The sequence below is a fragment of the Bidens hawaiensis genome, unplaced genomic scaffold (genome assembly GCF_021521415.1).
Source record: "Bidens hawaiensis isolate Kalapana, Puna unplaced genomic scaffold, B.hawaiensis_p1.1 tig00008374_1, whole genome shotgun sequence".
NCBI lineage: Eukaryota > Viridiplantae > Streptophyta > Magnoliopsida > Asterales > Asteraceae > Bidens > Bidens hawaiensis.
In genome coordinates, this window is record NW_027491592.1 from 699,228 (window position 1) to 712,729 (window position 13,502).

Sequence of the window (13,502 nt, forward strand, 5' to 3'; positions counted from 1 at the left end):
AGACCAAAAAAGAAGACATTTTGAAAGTCTGTTCCATGATAAGGAAAACAAAACAAGAGTATAACATTATAGAAAGGAACATATAAAATAGAATAAGAAACTTAACATGGCGATTTCAGATCAACCTGGTTTCACATAACTTCTTGCGACTTTCTCACACATCGACCAACTTTCTTCCTGAACTCCTCCTTCCTCTCTCTCCATTCTTTCTGAAATCACAAATATTAATATCACGATATTATCAATCGCACAATGAGCGACTAAAATTAGAGGTGGCAAAAATGGACCGGCTGAATAACGGGTTGACTCATGTTCAACTCATTTGTACTTATTTCCTTTTTATCTAACATTTCTAATTAAACTAACTTGACCCGTTAAATAAAGAAACTTAAGCAAAAGAGAGAATGTATTAGTTACCGCGGCTTCCACATTAGCAGGTGATTCATCATTAGGACTAGAAAGCATGGAGATGATACTTAAGACTATGCTTTCTACCTGCAAATACATTATTTTCAACCATTTAGAAAAAGTTTAAAATAACAGCAAAGAAAATAACTGTTAGGCGTAATCGAGTAGAATAATACTAATGACAAAGAAAACACAAGTTACACTATTAAAGAAATGTTACGTGGACGGACTAATGAAATAATTAAGTACAGGTGGCACAACATGAGCTCGGTTTACGCGTTAATACTTTTTAGCCTATTTTTTTAGCTTTAAATAATTAACATCTTATATATGATTACAAAAACTATTATTTAAAAAAAAAATCTTTTGTAAACAATTCTTAGTTCTATAATAACTAACATGTTATAAATGATTACAATTACCATAAATAAATACATAAATCTTTTGTAAATAGTTAACATCTTAATATCTTATAATATAATGACTGCAAATGCGAAATGCTATACAAGGAGTATAATAAATCTTTTGACTAAACAAAGATCTCGAAATTTGCATGAAATAGTTTCAAAATGAAATCTTTTGATAACTTATTGTTTAAGCATGATTTGAAGTTTCATAATAAGAATTATTGACCAATAATTGAGAAATATGTTTCTTGATCAGGGAATTTGATCTTTTGGTAATTATGTACTCATGACTGCATATGTTTTCTTAACGTATATTAGCTTTATAAATGTTGACTAAGTTTTATAAACATATTTTAAGATACGGTTGAATAAGTTTGTAAATGTTTTCTTACTGTGAAATACTACGGTGAGTGAGAATACAGATTGTGGGATTATACTAGGTATGGCGTTCAAGTATTAAAAAAAAGTCAATATTATCTACAACCAGTCTATAAATATTATACATTCATATGAATCATAAAGTAGTTCACTTAATCTCTTCAATTTATTAAATTTCAAACATGTTTAATTACATGTGTTAAAGATTTGTGGCATTCATGAACATCATGTATAATGACTTAATAACACACTCATAGCTCATAAACACATTTACACAAACTATACACTTATAAAAACAACCAATAACATACCGTATGAACTGGTGTCCACCGCTCACTTGCAAGCTCATACCCGTTAGGATCATCACCAGGTGGATGAAGAATTGAAATACAAACCTTGCCATCAGGGTAAACTGTAGATAACAACAAAAACATAACATTTTTAAAAAATATTCTACAAAAGCCTTCCTGGATATTTAACAAACAAGAAATTTTTTTAAAAAACGTGCACTAACCGTTCGGATGCCAAACCTCTGACGTAAATCTTACTGTAGGAGGGCTATTTGGGTAATTTTGTGGGAAGGTCATTATAGCATTAAAAAACCCTCCATCACTGAAACAAAGTATTTAAAAACCAAAAATCAGAAACATGTTATTCATAAAATAATCTTTAGAGCTTCTAGAAACCAACATCAAAACCAAGCTTCAATCTTTGAACAGAATGTACAAATATTGATACTTGAACAAGAAACTACTGAAATTTGCATAACAAAGAATCATGATGTGCTTATTTATGATAACTAAATCAAATCCGTAAGCATCAAGCAAAAACCCCATACTTACACCAAACAGTCCGAAAAACCCTAATTAACCTAAATCGACAAACTCAAGTTCCTAATCGGAAACGAAACAGCACACAGATTCAACACTGTATCGGCTAAAATCCTAAATATACGCCAAACAATTCAACAAACCTAATTAACCAAATTCCACAAACTTAATATGGATGGCTGAAACAAAGCATTTAAAAACCAATAATTAAATGCATATCATTTATAGAATGATATCAAAAGATTCTAGAAACCACGATCAAAACCAAGCTTCAATCTTTGAACATAATGCACACATAATAGAACAAGAAGCTACCAAATTTTGCATAATTGCATGCATAACAATCCAAACGCCTAAAATTTCATCCTAAATCAACTAAACCCCTAACTTTACACCAAACAGTTAAAAAAACCCTAATTAACCCAAACCCCCCAAAACCATACTCCTGATTATAACAACACAGCACACGAATTAAACACTGTATCAGCTAAAACTCTAAATTTACACCAAACAACTCAACAAAGCGTAATTAACCTAAATCCCCAAATTCAACCCCTAATTTGAGACACATAACATACTACAATGTATTCGAGTTCGACCATCCAATTATGGTGACACTCCAATCAAATTATTAGTCACAGGATGATCTTAAAGTTTCTACATCAAAACAAAGCTTCAATCTTTAAGCAGAATGTGAGCATATACTTAACCAAAAAACTAGTGAAATTTGCATAATTGTATACATACCAATCCCCCCCCCCCAAAGTTCCATCCTAAACCAACTAAACCCCTAACTTTACACCAAACAGCTCAACAAACCCTAATCAACCTAAATCCCCAAACTTAAGCTCCTAATTGTAAACAAAACCGCAAACAGATTCAACACTGTATAAACTAAAACCCTAGCTTTACAACAAAATTAATTAATTAATTAATAATTCTTCATAGAATTATCTTTAGAAACCAAGATTCATTCTTTAAAAATAATTCACACATAATTGAACAAGATACTAGTGAAATTTGCATAATTACACGCATAACAATAAAAAACCCCAAATTTACAGCCTAGATTAACCAAAACCCTAATTAACCCAAACCCCCAAAATCAAGCTCGTATTTGTATCAACTAAAACCCTAATTTCACACCAAACAATTCAACAAACCCTAATTAACCCAAACCCCCAAAATCAAACACCTAATTGTATCAACCAAAACCCTAATTTCACAGCAAACAATTGAGCAAACCCTAATTAAGGATAAAAAAACATACTATAATGTATCAGGCGGTCCGATAACGGTGACACTCCATTCAAAGAGATTGGTTTCATCAACGAGGCCAGCAGAGAATCCATCAACAGGGTTTTTACAGAGATCTATCAAAACAACCCACAAATCATAATCCAATAATAATCGAATAATAATAAAAATGAAATTAAATAAGGGTAATTGAAATTGAAGTGGTGAATTGAACCTTTAAGTTGTTTCTGAAGAAGGAGACTCGCTTGAGATGGAGAGGCCATGGATGAATGGAGGCCGATGTGTTATTATTATTATAATTATTATTATTAGGGCAGCAAGTGATGAAGAAGAACAAAAGGGATTTTGGAATATGGAGTTTGATCGATTTTATAACACCAATAAAGTGCTTTTTTTGGAATAAAAGAAGAATATTTTTAAAGTTAAAAAGATTATTATTAGTATTTGATAAGATAATTTTAGGGATGGTTTTAAAAAGAAAGTTTTATGATATCTCCTTATCTAGTTATCTAAAATCTGTTGGAGTGGTGGAGGTTTCGGACTCGGTTTATTTAGAGATTTAAATTTGTTTGCCAATAAAATGATGATGGAGATTTAAAACAGAACTGGATAGACTTTTGTGTAGAGTGATTAGAGAAATACGTTATAATAAATAAGGTATTAAATAAATCCCGGCTAAATCAATTATTTTCAGTATTTAGTAAGAAATGCATTTATTGCAGATTCGGTTAAAGGAATTACGGGTAATGGACAAATCCTATTTTGACTTGATAAACGGGTTGGGGAAGCATATTTATATAAATAGTTTCCCTTGGGACAAAACAAAAGGCATTGGATTAGTGAAAAAACCGTGACGAGCTCTTCAATTGAGGGTTCAGGTGGTAGAGCCTTCTACTCATTCAGAAGTGCAAGAGCTATGGGTTTGTCTTGATTTGTTATCGAATAGAGTTTTGAAGAAAACAGGATGATAAGTGGTAAAGAGAGGACATTAACACAAAATCAGTTCGACTTAAAGTTTAGGGTTTAGTCTTTGTTTTGGATTTGAATTAATGTCTCACAAAAGGTTAATCTCCTTGGAAGAAGAGATGAGATGGTAAAATCGCGACAGCAGATTCACTCTTCAAAAGGAACGTTGTTGATGAAATAAAGTGAGGCCCATTATGTGAAGGAGAAAGGGAATCTGTAAATCATACACTAATGTCTCCTCAAAATTCATCTCGACTGTGGATATAATGAGGTAAAACAAAAGACACTTCAGGCGGTAAACCTTATAACATGTTGGTGTATATGGATGTCAAGAACTGAGGCCCTTTGGATGATAAATGAGTTTCGGTTAATATAATCAAAGAAGATATCAAAAGGCCTAGCTTCTTTGGGTGAAGAATAAGAGAAAAAATTGTAGGGATGGATTGGGATACATGATATGCTTTTTCATTTTACTATACTTGTAATAGGGTGAGATTATAATCTAATGTAATGTTGCGTCTAGTCTCTTACTAGTGTAGATATGGAAATATTACCCTATTAGATACTGTACATAATATTAATAAAAGGATCCAATTTAAATAGAGATGCGTAGATATGTGTTTTTCAATAAAGTTGGTTGTTCATAAAATATATCATTATCTAAAATCCATATAAAATCTTGAAAATATTTGAGAATTAAGATTTTTTTATTTACAAATTATTACTATATAATAAAATCAAAGTTTGGTGGCACTTGAGTTCTTATTGGACCAAGTGGCAAGATATAAATGGACCATGTCATCTTTTATGTTTTTTTTTAATTTAGGTTTTAGTTCCTGTAAGTTAACTACGTAACTAAAATCGATCAAATCCGCGTTGACTCACCACCATAACGCTTAAGACAAAGCTCAGGTTTTACCAGCGTCCAGGTTTTACCTAATCACCGATGTGATGCCAGGGGCCGATAATACTTTGGATTTACCAACGTCTGAGATTCAACATCTGTGTTTTACTAACCAAATAAAATTCCTCTTGAATATTTTGTAATTATTTATACGAATGCCGCTTCTGTTTTTTGGGTTTGATTTTTAATATGCTAATTTTGACGAATTTATTTTACGTTTAGTTCCGGTACCATGACGAATGTAGTCGGTACCGACCGAATTTGTGTTGACTCACCCATGCAATGACCGGGTTTTACCGACCAAATTTGTCACCCAACGAGCGTGGGAAATTGTTAAGGTTATGTACATTTTAATATGTTAATTTTTATCTATACGAATGTTGCTATTATTTCCTGCGTTAACATGCGTTAACATACTGATTATTTTTTTTAGTTTAGTGTCGATATCTTAACGAACTTAACTTATACCAACTGAATCCACATTAATGCACCACTACAACGCGACATGTATAGAAAGAGATCGCAACCGCCCACCGGGTAAAAAAGCTAGTTTGCTTTATAAAAAAAAATTAGACTCATAAAAGATCATGAATATTGCACTTTTTCGAAACCTTACGATTATGTTGTTTTTACTTTTTAGATGTTTGTAATAAGGTGGAAATATAATCAGGTGTAATGTTCCTTTGTATGTAACATATCCCATGTGGTTTCATTTATTTGTATGGTGTGATCTACAATAGTCTTGATTCATGTTCTTTGTGTTGTAGTGTCTTTATCATTACAATGATATAACATTTGTAACTCGTGTGTTACTTGTGTTTGTTAGATCTGATCTACTCACACATTTCCATCATCCTTCATTTACAATAAAGGGTTGGTTAGTTTTAGTCACCAAAGGTGGTTTGTAATATTGTTATGTTTTATTTAGAGGTTGTATTGTACTACTCGTATTTTTCATGACTCGATAAAGAGTTTAATTATGAAAAAAATTGCTTTTAATTTCACCATTTAAGTTCCTAAGCACAAATCTTGATTTATACTTCATGTATAAAGAATTTTAAAACCATCAATTAAGTAACTGTATTATTGTCTGATTTCCACTCTAATTTTCTGTGTCTAAACCATATCAAAATATCAAACAGCCAACGTTTATAAATAGTGTATGACAACACAAATGCATAACGGGCATTTGGTCTAGTGGTATGATTCTCGCTTAGGGTGCGAGAGGTCCCGAGTTCAATTCTCGGAATGCCCCTGACTATGTTTTTACTTTTTTAGTCTTCCAAATTAGTTTAAAGATAATTTGGTTTAGTTATAATCTCTATTTTCCATAGTTTAATATCATTTAGATCTTTGGTTACTGTAAATAATAGTTTATTCTAATTAATAAGTTAAAACATACTTTTTACACTTGAGGACGGAGGCAACAGTGATAGATATTTGATACATCTTGAACTCAAGGTTCACCTATGTAATGACAGCTATTTCATAGGCATATAACTTGTCATGGTTCAAGTGTTCAACTACGTAAAAACACTTTCATACGCATTTAACTCGTTATGGTTATGGATGTCCAAACTGCTCATCACTCGATCAAAACATGCCTTTTCCATTTTGACTTTGTTTGGTTTGTAAACAACCCGAGCACGACTAAAACCGCGCCCAGTTCATTTCATCAACAGCCGTAGTCATGGTTGAAATGTGCATTATGTAGTTTTCACGCTTCTATGCTTATAACCAATGCCAATTCTAACAATATTACTGAGTGATGGTTGAGTTGTACATTATGTAGTTTTCGTGCTTCTCTAAATAAGGTGCAGCGGGACACATGAGTTAGTTTCCTAGGGTATCGAAGTGCAAACTATCATCTTGGCGTGAAGGGACACAATCTCATGTTTAAGAAGGTACACGTATCGGAGTAACATATCATGACCTATTGATCTTTGGTGCATAACAAATGTTTCTTGATGATCTTTATAGCTAACAACTAATAAGCCTTTCTTAATGACTTTTGGAAGATTTGGAAGGACATCCCTAGTTACTCCAAACTAACTAAACCATTAAAACATTCATGTTGGGTTAATTATTTTGGTATTTATGTTTATGGTTTTCAATTGTTGTATATGTCTTGTTTCTATTCAAATATAACATTTTACAAAATTTCGAATATAAAGTTGTGGCACTCTTATGTTTATCTATGTTTCGATATAAATTTTATACATAATGGTGCTTTATCTTTGGTAAATAAGGCGTTCAAGCTGCATTTTTTAGAGTTAGGCTGCACATGTACATTCGATAATTTTTCGACCATTTAAAAAGCTCCTTTGATCCTCCATATTCTTTTCACGAAAAAATCATGATCAAGCTCCAATAAATGTACAAGAGTTTTTCTATCCTAGGTTCATTATGTATTTTCTGGCAGGTGAACTAGGACAAACAAAAATGACATCAGTACAAGTAGGTAAGGTCCGTAAGGATCAAAACACGATGAAACCAGTCGTGAATGAAATGAAACTCGTCTATTGAATGAAATTTTTAAAAGAGGGGGGGGGGGGCACACTTGTTAGAACCTCTTAACTCGTATTAGTATATATTTGTATATCCCATTTGGTTTGTAAGTAAATCCCAGTTATGCAAATAGTTTGCTAACACTAAAATCACCAACATCTCATTGACCACTGATATAAACAAATAAGTATTGCGTATCATTGATGATATTGATTTCGTATAGTAGTGGAAAATTTAAAGTATATGAACATTTATTTGTGGGGTCGAGGATGGTTGTCATCGCGGCTACTTAAAGGACCGAGAACTTCTTTATTCGTCACCACTTGACTACAACCCTGCCTCTTGAAAGAAAATACATTCGTCCATGGCTCTCCTTGAAGGCCTTGCCATTTTCTTTTCATTTGTAATTTGCTTTCTGATTGTCTTATATATGTGTCAACACTATAATTCTATCATCTATACAAATTGGCCGGTTCTTGGTGGACTACCGGCACTCCTTGTAAATCTCCATAGACTCCATCAATGCGCCACTGATGTTCTTGCATGTAATGGTGGTACCTTCCTTTTCAAAGGGCCTATATTAACCAAAATGGATATGCTTTTCACCTCAAGTCCGGCCGACATCCATTACATTTTGAGCAAAAATTTCCCTAATTACCCAAAAGGTGACAAATTTCGTGAGATCTTTGATATTCTTGGAGATGGAGTGTCGAATAGCGATGGACACCTATGGGAATTCCATCGTAGAACGTTCATGCTCCTCTTAAACCACCCTAGCTTTCATAGCCTGTTAACTAAGACTATCTGGACCAAGGTTGAAAAAGGGTTACTACCGGTACTTGACAGCATTTCCCGACAAGGGGTGGAGACGGATTTTCAAGATATATTTCAAAGGTTTGGGTTTGATATCATATGTCAAATACTTGTTGATTACGACCCACAAAGCTTGTCACTCGATTTTCCTAACATTCCATGTGAAATGGCTTTATCTCATGCGGAAGAAGCCATCTTTTTTAGGCATATCATGCCAGAAAAGTTATGGAAATTGAAACGATCACTTGAAATGGGAAACGAGAAAGGGTTAAGTGATGCATGGAAAGTCATTGATCAGTTCGTATATAAACACTTAGCCAAGAAACAAAAGAATTTAAGTGTCATGAACTATGAACCCGAAGAAGAAGGTTTTAACTTTTTAACAACTCTAATGAGAGAGTTAAAAGACCAAAGCGGCACATCTAAGGATCCCAAAAAGTTTTTGAGAGACACCGTGTTGAATATTATAGTTGCAGGAAGAGATACCTCTAGCAACACACTCTCTTGGTTATTTTATCTTCTTGCCAAAAACCCGATAGCAAAAGATAAGATTCGAGAAGAACTCGAGACGCAACTAGATAAATGCAATAATATTCAAGCATTAGATCTGGGCAAACTAGTTTATCTTCATGGTGGATTATGTGAAGCCTTAAGGCTTTTCCCTCCAATTCCGTTTCAACGCAAAACTCCAGTACAACCGGATATGCTTCCAAGTGGGCATCAAGTAGATCATAACACCACAATTATTATGTCTTTCTATTCCATGGGAAGGATGGAGTCAATATGGGGAAAGGATTGCTTGGAATTTAAACCCGAAAGGTGGCTTGAAGCAGGAGGTGGGATCAAACACCAACCATCTTATAAGTTTCCCGCGTTTAATGTTGGGCCAAGAACTTGTTTGGGTAAGCAAATGAGTTTCACTCAGATGAAGATAGTGGCTATTACAATCATATATCATTACCATGTGGAGCTAGTCGAAGGCCACCGAGTCTTACCAAGTGCTTCTATTGTGCTCCAAATGAAGAATGGATTGAAAGTGAGAGTAACTAAAAGAAGTCAAGTTTGAGTTATAGATTTGATGTGATGATGTCAATCTGGTGTGGTACTTTCGACTTGTGAACTTTAATATATATTCTCAATAAAGTCCTTTAGTAGACTTACTTTAGGGCATGTGTGTAGTACTGCTTGTAATCGAAGAATTAACTGTTATGTGTATTTTATAAGTGTTGTTATACCTATTTCAATTAACTATTGTATCTTTATACCAATGGAATGTGGCCTATTATACCTATTGGTAGTATAAGACAAAATTTTTAAACGCTTAGGTTTGAGAGTGTGTTCAAGACTTCAAGTCCCAAACGCATCAAGGCTATTTCTTTTTTGCTCACATATGAGAAGTACTAATTGATAATAATGATAGAAATTTTCCACTTAAAAAAAACTATTGTATCCATTATTATCGTATTTTTATTTAACAACATATTAGGGGTTGATAACATACAAATTTCTTATGTGCTCACATATGAGAAGTATAAAATGGTAGATTTCGATATCAAAAGTTTCGTATGAAATAATCTTGCATTCAAATAAGCGCATTTAAGACTTTGAACCAATGGTCACAATCATGCAATCACAAACGGTGATAAACGTTTATATTTATATCTTACTATTTAATAAAAGCATTTTTTTTATGTTACGTGTTGCATTCATATATCTTGTAACTATCTTTCCATCTCTCTCTCTCTTATTAAGAAACTTTGAAATCTAATTACATGATTTTTATTTTAAATCAAATACTAGTAAATAGAAGTCAAATTACATAAAATAGTAATTAATGTACTTACAAAACTTAGTTATATATTAATTTTTATATTTTCCTAATTCATTAGTATATATAATATATTTTTCCACTTATAAAATGCACACAAACTTTGAAATCTAATTACATGATTTTTATTTCAAATCAAATAGCAAAAATAAGTCAAATTACATAAAATAGTAATTAATGTACTTTCAAAACTTAGTTATATATTAATTTTTATTATATTTTCCTAAGGGTATGTTTGGCAAAACTAGCTGGTAGCTGTAGTTGGAAGCTGCTAGCTGGTAGTTGGAAGCTGGTGGCTAGAAGCTGTAGCTGGTAGCTGTTAGTTGCAGTTTTTTTAGAAATATTTAGCTGCTAGTTGGGTGCTCGCACGGTGCACCGTTTTAACCCGAAACCTATTCTGACTTGACCCTTTCGACTCAAAACCATACCAACATGAACCGAACTAAACTAGCCATTTTTGCATCGACTCGTTCTGACCCTAATTTGGTCTTACACATGACCCCGGCTTGCCTGACTCGATTTGTTGTCGATCCTAACCAATATTCACATAATATGTTAACTTTTTAAAGTTAAAGAACTATAACAATATGATACTCAAATTAAAGAGAATAAAATGCTCGTTTTTATGATGCAATTTTTAAAAAAATAATAATAACATGTGAAAAAGTTAATAGTGTTTTAAAAAATCATGGGGGTAGTTGGTTTTGAATATGGGTTAAATATGTAATTATTATATGAATTAACAAAAGATTATAAAAGTTCAAGTACCAAAATTGTAAAATTTGAAATACCAAAAGCTAAACGCTAGTAGTTGGAGCTTTTAGCTTCAAGCTTTTTCTCATAACCTAAAAGCTTCAAGCTACTCTAACCAAACAAGACTTTTCAATAAATATGAGCTTTTTCTTAAAAGTTTGTAGATTAAAGCTCTTAAAAGCTCTTTGCCAAACATTCCCTAAATCATTAGTATATATAATATATTTTTCACTTATAAAATGCACATAAAAAATTAAGAATGTTATATATTAATATTTCCCATATCTAGCGTGCGTACGTAGTTAACAAGTTCTAAATTGCTTTTTTATAACAAAATGTGCTTAAGTTTACGTTACTATAAACATTGGTCAATAATTACAAGTGTTTAAAGTATTTGGTTAAGGTGTTTTAAGAACAACTAGTTTAAAATTAAACACCCCCCCCCCCCCACACACACACACGCGAGTTTGTATTTAATAACATATATATATTGGGTGTGGATAACATACAAATTTATTTTTTGCTTGCATATGAGACGTATTAAACAGAACATTTTAACCTCAAAAGTTTTGTACCAAACAATCTTGCAATCCAATCAGGTCATTTAAGACTTCGAACCAATGGTCACGATCATGCAATCACGTTTTGGTGATTAAAAAAATCTAAATATGTATCTATACTATCTAATAAATAAACATTTTTCATATCACGTGTTGTCTTCACATTGTTTTTCATCATTTTTCCGACCTCTCTCCTGTTAAATACATCTCTTTTTAATAATGATATATTTTAAAATTTTATATATAAATTATAACAGTAAAATGCATTAATTTAAAGTTTAAAAAAAAATTTCGGGCCTAGCAGGGTGTCGGGCCTGTGGCCGTCGACTACCCGGCCACACCCCTAGGCCGGCCCTGGATAAGACATGAACACCTAGCCTTTAATCAAGAGAAACTACATTATGCATTCTAATACGTTCTAGATTCAAACTATTTATATAGAATCAGTGATAGATCATAAGATGAATCAAATATTGTTAGTATCGGTAGGATATAAATTCTAAAAAGTGCAGAAAAAAAGTATTGAATCACTAGACCCCAATTGAGCCTTAAGTACTTAGCACGTACGTCCCTAAGTTAAAGTTGTTCATAGCATAGATTGTTTTAGCAACTGAAGTTCTCGGGCACGTATTCCTAGTCATGTTATCATCACTAAGAAGGCCTCAATGTATGATGATAATATTTAGGCACCAACAGTTGACTTTAGACCATTTTATTCATCGTTATAGTGAGTACAGGAAGATAGTGCAGGGTGGGCGATGTAACAGTGTGACACAGGGAGGTTGCAGAGAGAGATGAAGATTTTGATGGTCGAAGCAAAACGATGGTGCCTATCTAAAGAAGCAACAAAGAAGAAGCAGAAGTTAAATGGAATGGAAGACTAGATATTTGTCTGCCTTTGCAGGTTCCTCAATTTCAATGAGGGTGTTGGCCTAATTTATATTTTTTTTCACTCATATTTTTCCAATTGTTAGTAAAAGAAAATCTCGTCTCTATCAGAACCTACACCGTTGCAATTCTTTCTACATATTCCAAACTCGGGTTGGCTCAACGGGAGTGAATAAAGGAATCTGTTTAGACCCTAATTACCAAATTGAAGAAATAAGACTGGCCGGGCCAAAATCCAGCAAACGGTACAGCTAAAGCAAGGATATACATATCCAACAATGACAATCAAACAAATTAGAAATTAGACATACAAACACCAAACTTAAGCACACAATTAGTGAATTTAAGCAAATGATTCATTTAATTACAGTAACACTAATCACCAACAAACTAAGCAAATGAAAATGATATAGAAGATCAAACATAAGGTCTCGAATCAACATGTAGCACAAAATGTGCAATGGGGTGACCACAAAGACCAAACTCCACCAAATGAAATTAAGCTTACAGAGTTATAAGCCTAGTAATTGAAAACTAAATTACAAAAAAAAACTGTAATAATACCATAACAAAGTTTTGATTTCATTAATATCATAACCACATGATCAAGTACACATACCAAACTTTAAAACACAAATATTATAACACCACAAGATTCAAATCAAACACATCACAAACCATCTAAAGTAATTAACCCCCAAACCCATACAATGTCCTGCCTTGCCTCTTCAAAGCATAGACGACATCCATGGCCGTGACGGTCTTCCTCCTGGCATGCTCTGTGTATGTCACCGCGTCACGAATCACATTCTCCAAGAATATCTTCAACACCCCACGCGTCTCCTCATATATCAAACCACTGATCCTCTTCACTCCGCCTCTTCTGGCCAGCCTCCTGATGGCGGGCTTGGTGATACCCTGAATGTTATCTCTCAACACCTTCCTGTGTCGCTTTGCTCCTCCTTTACCCAGACCCTTACCGCCCTTGCCACGGCCAGACAT

At 33.2% G+C, this 13,502-nt stretch overlaps 2 protein-coding genes, 1 non-coding gene and 1 pseudogene across 3 annotated transcripts; 2 read left to right on the forward strand and 2 right to left on the reverse strand.

Annotated features, from left to right (window-relative positions):
* Positions 1 to 3,668, reverse strand: LOC143637621 (ubiquitin-conjugating enzyme E2 7-like). The gene is made up of 6 exons (XM_077104963.1): positions 3,495 to 3,668; positions 3,294 to 3,396; positions 1,708 to 1,805; positions 1,505 to 1,605; positions 418 to 495; positions 1 to 209 (listed from the first exon to the last, which is right to left on the reverse strand). The coding sequence occupies exons 1-6, from the start codon at positions 3,541 to 3,543 to the stop codon at positions 132 to 134; spliced, it is 507 nt and encodes a 168-aa protein (XP_076961078.1). The 5' UTR covers positions 3,544 to 3,668; the 3' UTR covers positions 1 to 131.
* A 2,665-nt stretch (positions 3,669 to 6,333) lies between these two features.
* TRNAP-AGG (transfer RNA proline (anticodon AGG)) lies at positions 6,334 to 6,405 on the forward strand. Its single transcript has one exon. It is a non-coding gene; the product is annotated as a tRNA-Pro (tRNA).
* Positions 6,406 to 8,247: 1,842 nt separating this feature from the next.
* Positions 8,248 to 9,537, forward strand: LOC143637588 (alkane hydroxylase MAH1 pseudogene; annotated as a pseudogene).
* Positions 9,538 to 13,190: 3,653 nt separating this feature from the next.
* On the reverse strand, positions 13,191 to 13,502 carry LOC143637589 (histone H4). The gene has a single exon (XM_077104942.1). The coding sequence runs from the start codon at positions 13,500 to 13,502 to the stop codon at positions 13,191 to 13,193; it is 312 nt and encodes a 103-aa protein (XP_076961057.1).

What these genes read in the sequence shown, in the direction of transcription:
- LOC143637621 (XM_077104963.1), bottom strand. Translation starts at nt 3,543, where the DNA reads ATGGCCTCTCCATCTCAAGCGAGTCTCCTTCTTCAGAAACAACTTAAA. An exon ending in GGTGGACACCAGTTCATACG is followed by an intron (nt 496 to 1,504) that starts GTATGTTATTGG and finishes ATGTATTTGCAG; the next exon opens with GTAGAAAGCATAGTCTTAAG. An exon ending in CTGCTAATGTGGAAGCCGCG is followed by an intron (nt 210 to 417) that starts GTAACTAATACA and finishes TTGTGATTTCAG; the next exon opens with AAAGAATGGAGAGAGAGGAA.
- LOC143637589 (XM_077104942.1), bottom strand. Translation starts at nt 13,502, where the DNA reads ATGTCTGGCCGTGGCAAGGGCGGTAAGGGTCTGGGTAAAGGAGGAGCA.